The sequence below is a fragment of the Gordionus sp. m RMFG-2023 genome, chromosome 2 (assembly GCF_954871325.1).
Source record: "Gordionus sp. m RMFG-2023 chromosome 2, tfGorSpeb1-WG-v2, whole genome shotgun sequence".
Lineage (NCBI taxonomy): Eukaryota > Metazoa > Nematomorpha > Gordioida > Chordodea > Parachordodidae > Gordionus > Gordionus sp. m RMFG-2023.
Window position 1 is genome coordinate 52,221,685 of NC_088776.1, and position 20,995 is coordinate 52,242,679.

At 27.6% G+C, this 20,995-nt stretch overlaps 1 protein-coding gene across 1 annotated transcript; it reads right to left on the minus strand.

Annotated features, from left to right (window-relative positions):
* Positions 1-15,818: 15,818 nt before the first annotated feature.
* LOC135924444 (homeobox protein ceh-17-like) lies at positions 15,819-16,680 on the minus strand. The gene is made up of 2 exons (XM_065459501.1): positions 15,988-16,680; positions 15,819-15,884 (listed from the first exon to the last, which is right to left on the minus strand). The coding sequence occupies exons 1-2, from the start codon at positions 16,678-16,680 to the stop codon at positions 15,819-15,821; spliced, it is 759 nt and encodes a 252-aa protein (XP_065315573.1).
* Between the last annotated feature and the right edge of the window lie 4,315 nt (positions 16,681-20,995).

Sequence of the window (20,995 nt, forward strand, 5' to 3'; positions counted from 1 at the left end):
TTGTCCTATTGCGAGTTTGAAGATTTGGAAAAAAGATGGTAATAATTACTGCCCAAAAAAATACATGTTGATTTTTCCGAAATTCAGGTTAAGGACTGTCGGTTTTCCCCAATTTACTAAAATCGGTGTCGTTTTATATAAAACCCGAATTCGATAAACCCTAAAAGAAATATATAAATATGATTAATAACATTTGTTTTTATTGATTATTATGGGTGGGATTAAGAAAGATAATTAAGGTCCTTTTTTTTATTTTGAGACTTGAATATTTATAGGTAATACATTTAATTAACTTCAAATTGCTAAAAAAAATAGAAATGAATAATTTACTAAAAATGTGAATTACGATAATAGAGCTTCCTCAGGTGCTTTATGCCAGAGTAAAGAGTGAATATATAAGGTATGTTCCCCGAATCTTCATCTGTCAATTTATAAAATAAATTCAAAGGCTTATAATGAACTTCTTTAATTTTTTTGGGTATGATACCGGTCCAAAAGACATCCTCATTGGGAAATGGCTTAGTAGAAGACTCAAGAGACCAATTGTAAAAGATTCCAGCTAACTGGGGGCTTATTAAATAACCCCACCCGCTGCAAAATTTGGGATAAAACTCAGCCTTATATTCTTCCTTATCGACAAAGTTTTTGTGGCCATATACACGATTGGTTGATAAACCTTCCCATACATAGCAATAAAGATTCTTTTGGAATTCCATTAACTCGGCTAAAGGAGTTATCTCTTTTTCAATGTTATTATCGCCGATAAAATTCTCGTCATTTTTGGTGTGATAATTATTCTGTTCTCCATTATTGATGATCATTTTATTTATATTAGCTTCCGATTCTATACTAACAGATGTAATTTTTTCCAACACACTCGACAAGATATCTAATTTAGCATAGATGTCTATATCTACCTTGAGCAAGAATTGGGCCTTGTTGCAATGAGTAGATACCCATTTTAAAAGCGCGCCCGTTTTATACGACAAATTTCGGTAATTTTCACCAAAGGTAGCTTGTATAATGTCGCCATGAATCATTGATTCAGCATCTATAGCTTTTTGCACTTCTCGTCTTTCTCGATTAAAATTTTTATTCCACCTTTCAACTTCATGTTTGCTTATATTAACTGATTTGCTCATAAATTCTTCAGTTTGTGGCTCGAAAATTCCCAAGACAAACACAGTTTTAATCTTGCAAACAATCATTTCATTATGAGAATTGTTAAAAGTCAAGTAACTTCCTATATAACCATCACTTATCGAGTAGCTCGACTTTAGGTGAGCAGAAAAGGGGGAGGCCCATATTTTTCTTATGTTTTGCCTCATTTCGAACTCTTTGGGGCGAGTGAATATGCCTATAATTAGCGACATTTGTTTGTTGGGAATGGTATGTTGCTTATCTGATTGTGATGCGGGGTCGAGTTCTTTCAACAAATAATCTTGGTCTTCTCTATTACTCATTCCATCATTTATGAATTTGAGATATGATTGATATAAGGGAGATAAGGTTTCGTCATTAGGTGGATTATTTCGCTCATTTTTATAATTAATTTTATAATTATCAACAGATTTATTTAGGAATTTAGAAGAAAAATCATAATGCCAACCCATATCAGAGCATAGTTCAGAGGGATTATGAATAAAAAACGCTTTCGGAATATTTAGCAGCTGAAACCTGGGATAATTCGTTGTGTTAGAATTTTCGTCTAAGAACTTATATTGACTCCTCACATTATCGTTAATTTCATCATGGATTTTTTGTTTGTAGCGCATCGTTGAATACATCAAAGATGCCACCATAAAAACACTGAGAATTTTGATCAAACGTTTACCTCGCATCGTGTATTAAATAAACTGATAGGAAAAGATGTAAATTTTTTATTTTGCGATTGCTAAAAAAATTAGATATTCCGAAATAACCTATACAATACACAGGAAGAAAAATTTATTTTTTATTTAAATCAGACATTTAATTAAAGCAAAAATATAGTAATAATCACGATAAAATAAATCTGGGGAAAAATAATGCTAGGCTAGCATTTTACCCTATCAAACTTGCTTTTATTTTTAATAAAATATCAACTCACCGATGACGTTTTGTTTATTAAAATTTTAAATTATATTAATTTTTTTTATCAATATTTTTATTATTTTTATAAACTATCTTATATTTTCTTCTAAATTCAAAATATACTTTTATATCTAAATCAGGCGCGTAACCAATGGGGGGGGGGCAGGGGGAAAGGGGAAATCCTTCCCCCCATCGCAAATTTGACTGTTTTAATAAATATCATTATAAGCTATAAAAACTTTACCCCCCCCCCCCTCCTCCCATTCAAAATTTTACAAATATTTGAATATAAATTTAATTTTATTAAAATTTCCTTTCCTTGTTAGTACATTAACATTATTCAAAAATATTAATAAAATGGAAAAATTTTTAGTCAAAGAAATTGAAATCAAACTATAATTTATTTTATTATTATATATAATTATTTTATTAAATTCAAAATTATTGGTAAATTAGAATTAATAAGTATTTTTAATAATATTTTAATTATTAATTAATATCTATAATTTTTTAAATATTTTTAATTTTTACTTCTATTTTGTAGAACAGAAGAAAAGAAATACAAAAGTTAAATAAGGCTGAGCATGGAAAAAAGTAATGTGTCGTCAGAAGCGATAGCATTATTGAATTCAATTGATCAATCAGAATTTATCATAGCTGCTATATCAATAAATTATTTTCCTATAGCTCATTACTATGTAGAAATTTACAAAAACCAAATTTAGATTTGGTTCTGATTATTGATTTAGTGGAAAATATATATGAACAAGTAAATACAATAAGAATGAATGTAGATGAATATTTTCATAATATTTATCTAGACATTGAATCGAAGGCTAAATTTAATGATATAATACTAATTAAACCTCGTCTCGCACCTAGGCAATTATTGAGATGTAAAATAAATATTGGCTCAACTGAAGAATATTATAAAATATCAATTTTCATCCCATTCTTAGATACATTTTTATCGCAAATAAAAGTACGGTTTTTAGATAAAAAACAAGTCAACAAGTCTTTAGCAATCTTCAAGTTTTATAACCCAAAGATCCTTCTTCTTTTTTTAATGCCACTATTGGTAAAATTAAATATTTACCAAAATTTTATTCCTATGATCAGGGATCCAAACCGAAACGAATATCGGTTCGGGTTTAGGTTCGGATAAAAATAACGGTTCAGGTTCGGTTCGTAAAAAATTAAAATATCTGTTTGGTTCGAACCTATAAAAAGCGGTTTGAACACTTTTGTATCTAAACCTACATTCGAATTATGTATAAGGAAAATATTTATTTTTTTTTATCATCAATTAAAAAAACACATGTATAAAACCTTCATTTTTATTAATTGCACATTATAAAATAATATTTAATTTATAAATATAAAAATATATATCTGATTAATTTTAATATGAAAAATATTTTACTTTTTTAACTTAAATTTTTTTTATTAAGCCGCACAATTAATATATTTTCAAAATTCGGCTCACTCAAATTACATCTATAAGGAGATAGTATAAATTTAATTGTTGAAAAGCATCTTTCCACTCTAAGGTAGCCGGCACTGCCAATATGATATCAGATTTGATGAGTCATTTATAATAATATTTTGGATTTAATTTTTCTCTAAGCATTATAATTTATAAGCTTAAAATATTTTAAAAAAATGTTATAAAATGACAATATACTAAAGTTTATAAAAATTATGACCGACACTTATCAATCAAATGTGATTGATGATAATCTTAAAAATAATTTGAATGTAATTGAAATTTTTTTAATATACTAATAATAACTTACATATTATTTTATAAACTTAAAATCATGAGGCTCGAACCGGTTCAGAGGCATTTTAGCGGTTTGGTTCAGGTTTGCCTAGAATATTTTTGCGGTTTAGGTTCGGTTCAGGTTGGATAAAATATAGTGGTTTTTAGCGGTTTAACGGTTCGGTTTGGGTCCCTGCCTATGATATTGATACGGAAATAAATTTAATCAGTGAATTCGAATGTGGTATAAATATTTACTAAGTTTAGCTATTTTACCTGAGCATGCTATTGATGCGCTCAATCGGTGTAAAGAAACCTTGGCTCAATTTCCTAATATTTTGAAGTTGTTTTATATTCTTGCAGATAATTTTACCATTAACCTTTTGAGTCATCTATCATTTATATAAATAGATGGAAAATCTAATATAATTTATATTAAGTGCAAAGGTTCATGGCAAAATTGTGTGAAATTCATAGGGTAGGTATTCTAAATTTGATGGAATATATTTTCGGCAAAATTAAAAATTTGAATTTAAAAAAATACGCTCAAAAAATGATTTAAATATGAAAACATAACACATGGCAGTAACATTGACGCAACATATATTTTCATTTCTTAATAATTAACATTTATTTAATATTTATTCATGTATATAAATAAATTTTACATCCAAATACCGGTTTAATATAAAGAAAGATTTTTTTCATATCTCTTAAATTTATTTATTAGAAATAACCTTTACATATAAATAAAAAATATTTTTACATCTAATTAATATATAGAAAGAAGAATCAGATGCGTACGCAGGAATTCGTTAAGGGGGAGGGGTAAATATTTTTCTATAAAGATTATTCTAGGAGTCATTTAAGAATATCTTAAGGCCTCATTTACAGTAAACGCGATAAGTTCAGGCATTGCGTTATTTACAAAATGGCAATAGATATAATTTATAAATATTTAGCATTATGATGATAGCGCTATGATAAAATTTGAAAATATATGTTGAGACGTATATTTCAAAAATTATTAACACTACGAAGAATCAGCTGTAATTTCGATAGCGTTAATAACCCAATGCTTGAACATAACGCATATATTGTAAATGAGGCCTAAGTAGTATAAATTTATTAATAGTGACTATATTATCTTGACGATTTCTAATAAACAAATTCAAATATAAATGTAATAAAGCAGTGGCGGAGAGGATGGTGTCCATTGTCAAAAACTGGTTAAGAAAATCAAAGTATGAAGGAGTATTTGGATAGTAGTGCCATATTTCAACAACAGTCGGAAGGGAGAAACAGTGGCATATTACAACAACAGTCGGAAGAGAAGAACTATCTCCAAGCCAGGAAGATCATGGAAAATATTGAACAAAAATTAAATCGAGTAAAATTTATCGTTATAAGAGGGGAAATACGGCATTGGGATCAATTAAAAAGGGGTGTGGAACCTGGGATATTACGATCGGGAGTATGAATGGGAGGGATTAATCGATCGGAAATTTGTGGTGGAGAAATTATCTTATATCCGAGGAAAATCTAAGAGGGCAACTAGACCAAAGATAAGCTAACTCAATACCTTAGTGATTGGTAATAATAATTAGACCTGTGCGCCGATGTCTCAATTGACGGCGGCGATTTTTTTAAAATTTTTTATTGGCGTTCGGCGCGCCGATTTAGCCGCCGCCTACTAAATTGTCGGCGGTGGCGCGATATTAAAAATTTTTTTTAATAAATTTAATTTATAAATCAATGTATTACATTTTTTTATAATTTGGCGCTCTTTTCTAACACATTGCTAACATAGTTCATTTCTTAAATTATTTCCTGTCTCACTTCAATTTAAATTCATGTATTTTCTCATTCTCAGAAATAGACTAAGGAATTGCATTTTCACTCAGATCAGAGTCACATAAACAACACATATTAGTAATATTCTATTGATTTTTATTATAACAAATATATATTTGGAATGCAAACAAAATATTAAGTAAGAAATATAATAAATCAGAATTCAGATTTAGCTAAATTATAATTATCATGAATAAATAGAATTTTATCAAGATTGGTGGGATATAAAGAAGTCCTTTTTGCATTGAGTATTAATCCAGCAATGGAAAAAATTATTTCGCTGGGTGTACTGGTTGCAGGTATACAAAGAACCTTCCTAGCTAAATTAGCAAGCCTAGGAAGTTCCAGTTGCTTTTTCTTCCAAAAGGTTAATGCATCCTCTTCTGGGATATTATTTTGGCTTAGCAAAATATGGCATTCTTGTTCTAAATTACTTATATTTTTATAATCACTGCCTGGAATGGAATGTTTACGAGCTATTTTGGCGATATAAGAACTGGAAGTCTCCCCATTATCTTCAAGTGCATTTTTATCATTTTCTAAAAGTTTTAAATGTCTTGTTAAAAATTGCAATGATGTAGTAGAATTCGAATTTAAATATTCTGACACAATTTTCAGATTTTGAAATCTGGGATCAAGGAGAGTCGCTAATATCTAATGTTCAAAATATAATTTTATTAATAAAAATATAAAATAACTTGAAGTTCAGTAATGGGAAACCTATGGTCAAGCTTTTTTTGCATATTTTCTTTTAAACAAATAATACTGAGGAATCAGATATATTGATCTGTATGTGGGTTTCTATTTCACTGCGAAATAATAACCCTAGATTTATAGTCGATCCCTTTTGGGAGGAAAGAAATTCCACCGACTCTCGGAATGGAATTAAAACGGCATAAAGCTCGTCAATCATATCACATTCATTATTAAATAGTTTTAAACATTGTTTTCCTATTTTATTCAAAACATTATTAATAGGATTTTTGTTCACGCTACGAACACTTTCTAGCATAATTAATGTGATGTGCCAGCGGGTAGGGCAATTTAATTATAACGTTTTTGTGTTATAAAGATTGGTTAGTGTAATGACATTTCTATTATCCCCTTCGTTATCAAAATGGTCATCAAGGTATGGATCAGAATCATCAATATCCAAGATATGACCTGTCTCATAAATTGACTGGAGACATTTACGATGCTCATCTTCAATTTCACATTCCAAATCAGCTACTCGATATCTGAGGGCTGAAATAATTTTTCTAATTTTTTAAGGAGATTATCAATTCTGGCAACTTTTTTTATGCCATCAACTGTAACCAAATTATGTAGTCCATGGCCTAAGCATAAATAATGCTCATAATCCCCCAATCTGACGCTTCTTTTGACATTTGCCCCTGCATCAGTTACCATTTGTATTATTTTGGCTTTTAAATAAAACTCCTCTTCGATACCATATCTCCGATAATATGGTTTCCCCAGTATGCTTTTGAGTCACATTTCGGGTTGCCAGGGTAAAATATTTTAAATCAAAATTTTCATCTAAATGATGAAGACTAAATGTAATATAATTTCGCCGCTTGAAATGATCGGTCCATAAATCAAAAGTAATGGAACAGAATTTTGGACCAGCATCAATCAGGTTTAAAACATGTGCCTTTATAAAACAATAAACATCATCTAGTGCTCCCCGACTAATAGTTGTCCTATTAGGCAATTCTGATGAGGAATCAATTATCTTATATTTCTATTTTTTTAGGCAATTTATTTTTTAATAATCATTTTATTTAAATTTTAAACCTTTAGAAAATCTGTCATCCCATTATTGCTTATAGAATCAAATGGCAATAAATCTAAGCAGCACATCAAAACATAATTTCGCCCTATTAGAAAAAAAGATTTTTAAAAAAGAGAAACAAATAAAAAATTTGATTTAGTTTTGAACTTTCAAAATAAAGTTTTACATAATTTAATAAAATATATTTTTAGTTTATTCATTAAAAGGATCTCAAAATAGAGCTGACAATTAACAAACTAAAAAATTAGTTGTTTTAAAGTTTTACATAATTATTTTAATAAATTATATATTAAGTGTGTACATTAAAAAGTTCTCAAAATAGAGCTGACAATAAACAAACTAAAAATTTAGTTGTTTTAAAGTTTTACATAATTATTTTAATAAATTTAAATTATATATTAAGTTTCATTAAAAGTGATCTCAAAGTAGAGCTGACAATAAACAAACTAAAAAGTTAGTTGTTTTAAAGTTTTACATAATTATTTTAATAAATTATAAATTAAGTTTGTACATTAAAAGGATCTCAAAATAAGAGCTGACAATAAACAAACTAAAAAATTTAGTTGTTGTAAAGTTTTACATAATTATTTTAATAAATTTTCTCATCTCTTCTCTTCTCTTCTCTTCTCTATCTCTCTCTCTATCTTCTAATCTCTACTATACTCTAGTTAAAAATTTAAAATGAATATTAATAAACATTAATATTAACCTAAGAGCCATTTTTTATCTTTTATATTCTTGCTACATGTTGGCGTTGGCTTTAGAAACATTTTTAGAGTTTGAATGGATTTATTATTATTAGTTTTCTCTGATATTTAATGCATATTAATTAAGTGACGAGAAAGGTTACTCGTACTTATATTTTTGCTATAACATTTGGTATCATAACTAAAATATAAATTATATATAAATATAAGTCTAAAATTAAAATAAATTACTGTGAAAATGGATTATTTTTATCCGAATCTTCCTCATCTTTTTTCCCAAATTTTAAACAAGGTTCACAATAAATATATCAGGCATTATCGTTCTTATTCTCATTCTTCAAAATAAGATTTCCAAAGTATTTCCACACAACTTTATTTTTGATTAGTAGAGAGAGTTGTTATTTCATAATTGTATATAGGGTGGTTTAAAACGCGCAAATCCATAAAAATAATTAATATAGCTGAAATGAATATGGTGTATGAATGAATGTAAATGATATACACTATTCTATTATATAAAGCAATAGAATACAATTCATATTTTATTATATTAATGTTAATATTCAAATTTAAATAATAATAATTTAATATATAAATATAATTAAACAACATTCTAAATATTATACACGCCGCGCCGCCGCCATAAGAAAAATCGGCGGCTAGCCGACTCACGCCGCTGATCTTAATCTGCGGTTGTCCCGGCGTGAATAAAATTGCCGGCGGCGAGGGGAATCAACAATATCGGAATTAGAGACAAAATGGTTATTGGGATGTGCAAATGGTATGGAACCAAAAACCAATAAGTGATTTCTACAGGGAATCAACTATATCGTCGAACAAAGAGGGAAGACTCAAGGACCTAAGAGCAACGATAAGAATGTTACTGTGCGAATCATTGAAAATACGATAAAATGCAATAGTTATGGGAAGAAGCCGGGTACGAGGTGAAGTGCGGAGTTTGGTTTTCAATTAGTTAGGACGTGTTATAATGGTTGTTTTTTATGTTAAATTGTGGAATCATTCTTTTTTTTTATGTTAAATTGTGAAGTCATTCATTTTTGGTGATGGATATTTTGTTTTAATTATTTTGCGCAATCATTCTTTTAATATATAATTCAGAGACCTGCAGAGGTACCATTTGTACGGCCCGGCCCAGATTAAAAAATTTTCGGCCCGGCCCGGCTCGGATATCTAAAGGATTTATAAAAATTGTTATTGTTAGATTAATTATATTATTAATCAATTAATATTTATGAAAAAAACGAAATAAAATAATAGTGTTCTTCCTTTCAGATATTATTTTTATTATTTTTCTTTGCAAGTTTTTTTTTGCTAAGCTGTTGAAAAGCAAAATCTCTTTTTATCAACAATTTAAATATATTATAATAAATCAACATAAAAATTAGTAAATAATCAATCATTTTATAAGTTAGGCAAAACGGAAATAAAATAAAAATGTTTCAAGACTGAATTTATGTTAAGTGATAAAATCATGAAAATGTAATTGTAATGCGATAAAATATAAATAAAACTAAAATGTTTTCAACCATGACATGAGGCATAAAACTAAAATTCCTCCTTTGTTTTATTCAAGTGGGAGGTTTTCTAAGACTAGCGTTACGATTGTTGCCTTGTTTGGTTTATTATTGTCATCGTCAACATCATAATCTCGTTTGATCGGTTTTCGTTATCATTTGATGTTATAATTATCATGGTAATATTTATAATTATTTTAATTTATCGCGAATAGAATGATGTAAGAATGAATTGGAATAATATGAAACGTATGAAATATGGTATATAGGAATAAATAAAAGGAATCAAATGAATTAAGAATATAGAGAAATATCCACAATGTTGAAAAATAAAATGAATCATCAATACTGATTATTATACTTTCATACTTAATTTTTTATTACTTATTAAAAATTGAATTATTTATCACCTTGTTCCATGAGTTTATGCCTTCCTAAAATCTCCAGGAAATTATTTAAACTTGGCTCCTTTATTTTATAAAATGTGTAGTATTTTAATATTTTAGAGTCCTTAGTGTCGTCGACGTTTTTATAAAACAAACTCATAAACCTAAGTGTTTTTTAAATGTTAGTTATATCATATTTTTATAATTTTAATTTTGTATGAAATATGGGCTTTATCATATTTTTGTCAATTTTATATTTTAAAGTAGGATTCGAATTTTGATTACTAGAAATTTTGTTTACATAAATTTTAGATTTCATATCAATTTTCTTTCTAAATATGTTCTCTTTTCTGCATAAATTAAGTTAATTGTGAATAAATCTTTTAAGATTTCATCTTGTGATATAGGTATATGTATATTATCATAATTTTTTTTTGTAAATATATTCGGACTGATTTTAATATTTTTTTTATTTTTACATTATACTAACTTAATATTTACCTTACGGATCATTTCCTTCTTTTTATATGATATTAATTTAATAGTTTCGTAATATCTTGATCGATTAAATGATTGTCATTTTACATTAACAGAGATTGTAAAATTGAATATTGTAAAGTATATATATAGAAATTCATTTGATTTAGTTAGTTATATTTTTAAATTAATAAAATCAATATAGATTTCATCTTGTTTTTTGGTTATTTTATTTTACTCCCCACAATTTAAGCATCTTTAATTACTAAAATTTTATTAAATGGTATATGACTTATACTCTTACTACTGTTACAGTCATTATAATGATAATCTTTCTGCTTATAATTAAATAAAAGCTTTAACTTTTTCTTAGATGAACCATCTGGACTGTATCTCATCTGTCAAAGCCCAAACGTTTTGATATATGTTTTCGGATAGGTTTTTGTTACAAAAGTTGCTTTTTTGCGATCGCTTAACTACTCGTCTCAAAAAAATTATCAATATTTAAATGTGAGAGTATATGTCTCAAGTTTCGGTTTCACTCTACCCCGGGGTTCAGACCCGGGGTTCAGACCCGGGGTCCAGACCCGGGGTTCAGACAGCCATAATTATTTTATAATTAAAATTTAAAAAAGTCCTGTTAAATTAAAAAGTTAAGGAGACGAAGAAAATTATATTATACCTAATGAAGACTCGAAGAGGATATTTCTGAAGAAAAACGAAGAAGCATCAACATCTTGTCAATTCCATATTCCAGAATTCGTCAAAGCAAAAGTGAAAATCAGGACTTTGTATATAATTTAGAACTCATCTTTAAAGTAAAAAATATTGTGGATCATAATAATAAAAAAGATTGTTACTAGTATACATAGGTAATGATAACTTAATTAAAATAAAAAATTTCCATTACCAAATTTATTTAGAGAGCATTAATTGCATAACTTTACTTGATAGTTTGGAGAAAATATTTAAGGATATCTCTAGTACTTTTCTACATTGAATAGTTTTTATGCCTTATAAAGAGGCGGATAAACTATTATAGATTTCGATCATATTAAAAAGTATTTGCTCACTATTTAAATTTAAATCGTCCCTTTGATGAACTTTTAAGAGATATTTTTACCTTAGGAGTAGGGGGGGCTGCCTGAGTTGAATCAAAGCTTCGGTAAAAGTATACCGAAAGCAATATCACTTTTGAAGATACCGTGGGTTTAGCAATCGTGTCTTCCTTGGAAAAGGAAACATTAGAAGTTAACAAAATCATTAAACAAACAGTATTTTAGGAATAATAATTTAAATAACGGTAATAAATTCAATAATAATAGTTATAATGCAAACAAAGTACCTCATAATAATTATATTCTTAATAATTATAAATATAGTTTTAAACCTAACTTCATACAAAAAAATGTTATATACTTTCGATGCGGAAAGGCTAACCACATAGCAAAAGATTGTAGAACTCATGCCATCAGATGATTCTACCACTGATACCACGTCTTTCATTTCCTAATAAAGCTACCATTGATGCGAAGATAAGTGGTTTACGGTTTGCAATAGTGTGATAGATGAAGTTGCCTGGATACGCATTGTCAAGCCATCACTATCGACTGCGTATAAACTAGTGAGGTATAATAATATCAAAATCGAAGTGTTGGGTAAATGTACAGTGAAGATCGAAGTAAAAAACATTTCTAAATTTTTACCTACTTGGTTAGTTAAAAAGAGAATTCCCTTATTTTTGGTATGCCTTTTCTTATAGAATTCGATATAAAGCTTTCTGAAGAAGTTCAGATGAATAATATAAATATGATTAAACTATTGCATCAAAATTTTCACATGTTTTTTAGCGATTGATAACGATTTACTACCAACTTTTGTCTACCTGATTGCAGGTGGTAAAATATTTTTGACGAAAGATTTAAGAGATGTTTACAATTCGGAATTAGTCCAGAATGTAGTGACTAGTAATTTCGACTCATATTGATTTTTACCGATACCTAAGAATTCCTTTTGGGTTGACCAGCGCTCCGTATTTCAACGCTTTATGCAAAACCTATTAAAGATTTCTATGGTTAGCGTATTTTTCGACGACGCAATAATTGTAGGCGAGAATAATTTTGATCATATAGTTAATCTAGAAGAAGATTAAGAAGATTTGATAAAGCTGGGCTGACAACGACGACAGATAAAAATAAAATTGGAGAAAAGTCAGTTACTTATTTGGGTCATGATTAACGAATTCGGAATTCACCTTACAGAAGATAAGATTATTGCCATAAAATATTGTAAAACACCTTCAAATGTGAAAGATCACGTTCGCTTCTTGGGATGATAAATTACCAAGAGTCGTATATTCAAAATTTACATTCCATTTATGCGCCTTTACGCCGACTAACTAAAAATGTTAGTTAGCTTTGGTCAGTTAAAGAAAATGAAATATTTAAGTAATCTTTGAAATTAGATGCTCAAATAAAGACATTCTTGTTCTAAGAAAATATTCTCTAGTTGCCCATTACTAGAAATTTAAAATATAGCATGCTACTGCATTATTATCAAATAAAATAAGCTACTTTAGTAATACGGGAGTAAACAGATAGGGTCATTTTAATTTTTCTGTAAAATCTCTACATTCCTACCCCATTTCATGGAAAATATGATAGAGACTGTTATATTTGAGGTCATAAGATATATAGAGTATGAGATGTGGAAGGAAGAAAGGGAAGTCATAAGATTTGGTGTGCCGGCTTGTTCTAGATTAGGATTCTTAACCAATCATAACTTCGAAAGCGCGATTGTTATGTGTTTTTTTTTATTAACCAATCTGGTGTTTTAGAATCAGTGTTGTCAAACGCTATTTAAAGTACTGCGTTTTACAACGAAATTTATAATCTGTGTTAAAAAAATTTGAAGATAAAAAAAATGTGATTAATTTGGCAAGAGCAACAAACTAATCAAACATTATGGAATTAAGATTTAGTAAGGATGTACTTTTCTCAAGGGGAGGATGGCAAAAAAGAAGACAAAATGGGTTAAACATGTAGGAAGTATTATAATTGTTATATCATTTTATAAAAAAAAAATTGATCAAATTTTGTTGGAAATAAATCTGTAAGAGACAATAGATTTGAAGGTTCCACGTCAATTCGGCGCACGACAATTCGGCACGGCGAAAATTCAGCGCACGACAATTCGGCGTGGCGACAAATCAGCGCAGCGTCAATTCGGTGCGGCGACAATTAAGCGCGTATCTATTATAGTTGCATATATATTACTTAGTATAAAAAAATAAGGATGATGAAATCATTTTGAATGTTGGTCCTATTAATTATTTCTCCATATTTATTGTTACAAAAATCTCAATTTTATTTACTAAATGTATATCGAAAAAAATTAACTAATATTTATACCTATTTCTTTAATGGACCATTTTACCACATTATAAGGTATGTTGATTAGTAGTCAATATTATGTAAGTCTGGAGATTTTGCGCCTAAAAGGAAAAAAGAAAAAGAAAGATTTGACCTCTATCTCTAATCTTTTATATTATTTTGGCTACAATCTTAATCAACCGTTTTTTTTAAATAGACCCAAAATACCCCCCCCCTGATAAGTACTATAATGTTAAATCTTAAATACCCTTTTCACGCCTAATTTTAGATAATAAAAAAATAAAATAAAATTATAAAAGTTTAAAAAAATAATATACCCCCATGATAAGTAACATGTCCAAAATCTCGGTTTACATAACACTGGCTACTAATCAACATACCTTATGTGATAAATTGGTCAACCAAAGAAATAGGTATAAATATTGGTTGTTAATTTTTTTTGATATTACACATTTAGTAAATAAAATTGAGATTTTTATAGAAATAAATATGGAGAAATAATTAATAGGACCAAAATTCAAAATGATTTCTATTTAATCATCCTTATTTTTTTATACTAAGTAATATATAATAAATTGCAACTGTAATAGATAAGCGCTGAATTGACGCCGCGCCGAATTGATGTTGGGCTGAATTGTCGCCGCGCCGAATTTTCCGCGCCGAATTGACGTGATACCGGATTTGAATTTGATACAGAGTATAAAAAAAAACTATTCAAAAATTTTTTGAGCAAGTATCTTTCAAAAATCTTGAAATATATTTTATGCATAAAAAAAATAAGATTTACTTATAAAATATTTTTTTACAAAAAAAATATTTGTAATTTTTAGTAAGAATTTGCTAGAAAATCTTACTTCTTTAAAAAAAATGTCTAAAGATTTTTGCTGAATTTTTTTTTATTCAGACTCAGAGAGGTATAAAAAAAATAGGATTTTAGTTTTGGAAAGAATTTTTTTAACCCTTGTATAAAGATAATTTGAATTGATAAATAAGCAACAAAATGTTTCTAATAAAAAAAAAGTTATCTATAATGGGAAAAAAATTTGTATTTTTGTGTGATTAATCAAAGTAAAATTCGTAATGGAAATATAACCTATTGAAAAAAAAGGTAAATTAAAGATGTGAATGACACAATAATGAGTTATAAAAGGTATATTTTATATAAGAAACAATTTTAGGCATAACCAAGGGTGAATTCCTTTTTTTGAGAATCTTGTTTATAAAAACATAATTTTTTTTAATTCTCTATTACCGATCGCAAATAAATATTAAATTATCATATTTGAAAATTATGAAATCAGATAGAATGCTGAATTGAGATTAATAAAAATTTATATTTTTTTTAAAAAGAAAATGCTAAATCCTTTAAAAAAAACCTTTGTTATAATTTGATTATGATTCTATTGAAAGAATAGAATTAGACAATTGTGTTTTTTAGTAACCTATATACAAATTAAATGCACAGTCAGAAAGAAGCTTTAATGCATATAATAGCTATGTAAATACGATAAAGAGTTAGGAGGATATCATGTGTAGAATTAAGGGGGGGGGGGGGGGATTTGCATTTCCGGAAATTTTTATAACCTTATATTAACTAGATAGGATTTGATTAAAACTTTATGTGATTTCTATTTTTGCATTCCCCGAAGCAAACGAATCAAAAATCAATGCTTCTAATATCCTAATAAAAAAAATACTACTAAAATGGAAATTTTTATTCAAAATTTAATTTATTCATAAATAATTATATTACATATTTTCGCGTTATACATTTAATAATTTATATAATAACAGAACTGTTAAACAAAAAATATTAAAATTGACAAACAGTTTTAATTTAAGATTGGACTGGTTCATTGTGTTTGAGTTTTCGCAACTTGGCTCTTCTGTTTTTGAACCATATCTATTTTATTTTATAAAATTAAATGAATTATTTAGTAAGTAAGATTATACATCTTAATATAATAAAGTTTTTAAAAGAAAAAAAAACAATTTTTAAAACGAACCTCGATTCTTTCCTCTTTCAAAAATATGGTGGCTGCCAAAAGTTCCCGCTCCGTTATATCGGGATACTGAGATCTGCAAAAGGAATCTTCCAAAACTTCAATTTGATTTTCAGTAAATATGGTTCTATGCCTACGTTTTCTGCGTTGTTTTAAACCCTCTTTCAAATCTAGTAAGCTTATATCCTTGATCTGAGTTTTCTCTGGCGAAGTTGTTAATGCTATGTCATCAAAATTAGTTTCTAAATTGTATGGATATTCCTTCTTATTATTGAGTGAGGGGTCTATTTCATAAGGAGTAATCCTTAAATCCTTTGGACTCGGAGTATTGCAATCTAGCGATGATGATGTGGTACTGCTCCCGGGTGAGACAGTATCGGAGTTTGGAAACCTTCTGAGAAAATTAGCTGGGTAACTACATTGGGTCTGTAGGTAATACGAAGCCAGAAGGTTCATGTAAATATAAGGATCATAAATTTTATTTTTGGCCTTCAGTTGTTTCAGCATTATTGTTTTAACGTTATTATCTTGGCAATTGAGTTTGTTTAAAGTGATCAAATTAGAGATATCACAAGGAGAGACATAATTTCTTTGCAGACTATATTCCGAGTCATTTGGTCTGTTACCGATATTCATATTGCATTGACTAAGGTGGTAGGGGTATGATGGTAGATACATAGTTTGGAATGTATTCATTTTAGTATTTATAAAATAAATCACGCAAAGGAAAAAAAAATTTTAAATTCAGATTCAGTAAATTTTTAAAAAAAATTGTGTAATTTTTTTTTCTACCAGTTAAAAATTGGTTAAATTATATTTATATTAATTAAGAAAAGCACATTTGATTTAACAAATATATTATATTTGTATAAGGTATTAACTCAATTACACCCTCGCATTTTCATTCTTAAATTATAATGTTATCTTAAGTGTATTATACTATGACCAATAAAGATGATAGAAATATTGTAATGTTTTTTTAAAGAAAAATTACATGACAATAAGCCCCTCTTTTTTTTTATTATTATTTAAAAATAAATATATTTTTTTTTGAAACAATTAAACAATTGATGAGTATATTAGTTTAATTAAATTAAAATTACAATTTAACAGATATCTGGTGTAGCTCTATTACAAGAAATAATGCTATTAATTTTATAATTAAGATCTATCTATTGTAAATGAGTTACCTTTTATTACTTACTACCTACTTAATAATGTTTACTTTAAAAGTAAAATTCAATTAATTTTTATGAATAGTGGACAATGAAAAAGGATTTTAAAGTGTTAGACAAATAGGCTCCACATTTTATTTATTTTATAAACCCTCCCCCACCCCTCTCCAACAACAATAATCGTTTTTTTTGGTATGGTCATTCTTATTTGTAATAATTTCCTCAGGTGTGCAATTTAATTTAATAATTTAAATTATAAGAAGTTTGAAGATGATATAATCATTATTTTTTGTCTTTTTGTTAGGAGAATGATGAAATATTTTAAAAAAAAATTAAAACATCCGATATATTATAAATTTGAATGAATTATATAATTATATCAAAATCCTTAGGTCTGATTTTGGCTAAGGTGGAATCGTTAATTATAAGTAAATCTTATACATATAAAATACGTTATTTTTATTTTACTGTTACCACATACATCCTAGGGTGCGATGGGAGAGTTTTATCCTAGTTCATCCGCCTTTAAAAAAATTTAACCAACCCTCCCACTAGTTAAAAAGGATTTGCCATTTACATATTTCCCACCCATTGTTTAAATTTTTTTAAATAGATCTCGTATAGCATTTACTAATATTAGGGCATACCCACCCTTTAGAATTAGGGGTGCTTTTAGTTCTTATAAGAGTAGAGACAGCTGTTTTGGTATATTTGTAATATTAAAGATAGTTTAAAAATAAAAACCTTGGGGGGGGGGGGGGGTTATGAAAAAAAAAACTATTTTGCTTTTAGCACACATAAATAATAAGATGCAGAGATATCTCATTTTAGTTAACTTAGATATTTGAAAAATAAAAATGGTTCAAATTATCTGTTTTAAAAAAATATCGTTTATCTTAGCTCTAAGAAGCCAGTCTCGGCTCAACAAACATAAATAATTGTTATAAGCGATATCAAGGTAACCCCCCCCCCCATGCTTTAAGTAGAAATCTTTTTTAAGAATCTACTTTTAGATTTTTTTTAAAAGGAACCATAATTATGCGCAAAAATATTTAACTTGTATTTTTTTTGATTTTAAAAAAAGATTTTCTAATCTCATAGGCAAAATGTCCGATTTTGTGTTTACGAATAGGATCTCGAATAATAAATTTAATTTGTTTACAGGAATAATAAATTGAGCAAATAGTATTCGAAAAAACTTTAAATTAATGATATGCATCGGTCCTAATCTTTCAACCAATCCTGAACGAAATTTTTTTAAATTTATCCCAAAAAGTCCGAAACAATACAAAGATAAAAATTATTTGCCCTCCCGGCCCGAATTTATTTAAATAAAGAATAATTTAATTTTTTTTTCTTTGATTGTTAAAAAAATATTCTACAAATAAAAATATTAGTGACTTGTTTCTTGCAAGAATTTTAAAACTTAACCATTTATGACAAAATGTAATATATTAAACCGGCCCTTAATTTTTTTTAAAAAAAATATTAGGCCCGACCTAACCCGAACCAAAATTATTTTTTAAAAATAGACCCAGCCCGGGCCGTGATTTGCAGATCTTTACTTTAAATCACATTCTATCATCATTACAAAAAAAATATGATTTCTATAAAGGTTAGAATTTTGAATTACTATTAGAATGAATATAATACAACTTGAAAATATTGTAATAAAACATAATATTAAAGAGATCTTTAGACCCGGTCATTAATTAGGTATGAAGTGTCCAACTATTCAAATACGAATAATAATGAATCGAATACGAATAATAATAATAATAAATCGGGTAAAAAGAATCGCTTGAATATCTATTAAATCTAAAATAATAATCTGATTCTAAAATATGAAATATTATTTAGGAACTATCAGAAATCTGCAATGCCTGAACCGGCAAAAAAATAAACTGGCAGGGCAAAAAAAATTTTTGATTATATATATTTGATGAATCCTGATATTTCATAGAAGTGGTAATCCATAAAGTTAAGGGTTTTTTTAATTTAACCACTCCCCAAGATTATAAATGGTTGTTAATTTTGGTGTTCAAAAACATGTATTAGGTTTAGGACTTTTATTTAAAAATAGGCAAATTTAGTAAAAAGATAGAAACTGAGTCGGGCAAAAATTTGACCAAGTATTAATTTAATTTTCACCGGGCCAGGTTAGACCTAAAAATTTTGCCATTTGAAGACCTCTAATTCATATAACGTTAGAGACTTCATAAAAAGTTATAATAATATAATATTTAATTAATTTGAAAATTTATATTTGTAGTAAGTAAGTTTCAATAAAATTACATTTAAAATAAATATCCAACTCGAAGGGTAAATATTTTTGGCAATATTGATTAATATTTTAATAGTCTATAATAAAATTCACCTGCTAATTTTTTTTAAGACTATAATTTTATTAATTACATTTTAAACACGCTTCAATTAAACCAATTAGTTTTACAAAATCCTTTCATATATAATCCACTGAACCTATTTAATTTAAATGGTTTTTATACAATAGATTTATTAAGTATAAAATTTAAAGCGATTTTTTAATGACAAAAAAAAACATTGATAAGTTTAATATTTTAATTACTGTATTTTTAATTTATTTGTAATCGATTAAACATAATTATCTTTTTATAATGACCATATTGACCATTTTTGGCAGAGTTCACGACAATTATTTTGTTTTTCGGGATTTTCTAAGAAAATCAAAGTGAGATTACATGTTGTTAAAATTATTCAAATAACCAAATATTATCCGAATAAAGTCAATATTCGAATCATTAATAAAGTCGGCGCGATAATTCAGAAGCATATCTAGGTAATGTAGATCAGCTTTTAAAATTGAAATTTGATAGTTATTTCTACTATTATATATGAAGCAGCCCTAGTGGCATAGCCAGGACTAAGCCGTAGGGGAGAGGTGTATTTTGGGGAGATTTTGAATTTTTTCTTAACTCCCATTTTGCCCGGCCTTTATTGATCTTTCCGAGGTTATCTTTAAATCACCTCCATTGAAGTTAGCTTATCAATTGGGAGTATTAATTCCTGAATATGTCAATGTTTTGTGCTTCATTAGTGTCTGACTTAACCAGTATAGTTGCCAGAATAAATGAAAAATAAGTAGCAAAATTTTGGTCAAACTAAAAGCGACTGAAAGCATTATTCTAAAAATTTCTCAATTGTAAATTAATTTAATCCAATAAAATGAAAACTACCAACGTCACCCTTTGAGCGTGAAGTTAGTAAGTTTTGTGAAAATCTGAAATTTATACGGATTTAGTAGAAAATTTTATTGTTTATTCTGTTTGATAGATGACAAAGGCGAAAAGAATTATTGGTTAAAAATAAAAAAATGTTAAAATTAGCATTATACCACGTTAATATTTAGTTATTTGCTTTTTAATCAATTATGCCAGCCATAAAAAAATAATAACCGAATTACGTAAATACAAACTATGATATCACGTCTTATGCAAGATATAAAAGCATTATCTCTAATATTTATGTCAATATCATAAATTCTAGTGCTTTAACCCATTTGGTAGATAGTTTAAATAAAAACATCATTGGCAATATAAATTGCCAAGTTTGACATGTTAGATGGAAAATTATATAAGCATTGAGCATAAAATAAAGCATGATAATTGCCTACTAATTCATCAATCAATTTTTCTATTCAATAAATAAAAACCAGTTATAAACGAACAAAAAAAAGGTGGTACCTTCGGCTAAGTCTTAAATATCGAATTTTAAATTACGATTAAAAATCAATTAGGTTTACATTGAGATTTTCCCCCTACATTAAGGTTTTCTGCGATTTAAAATATTTTTGAATT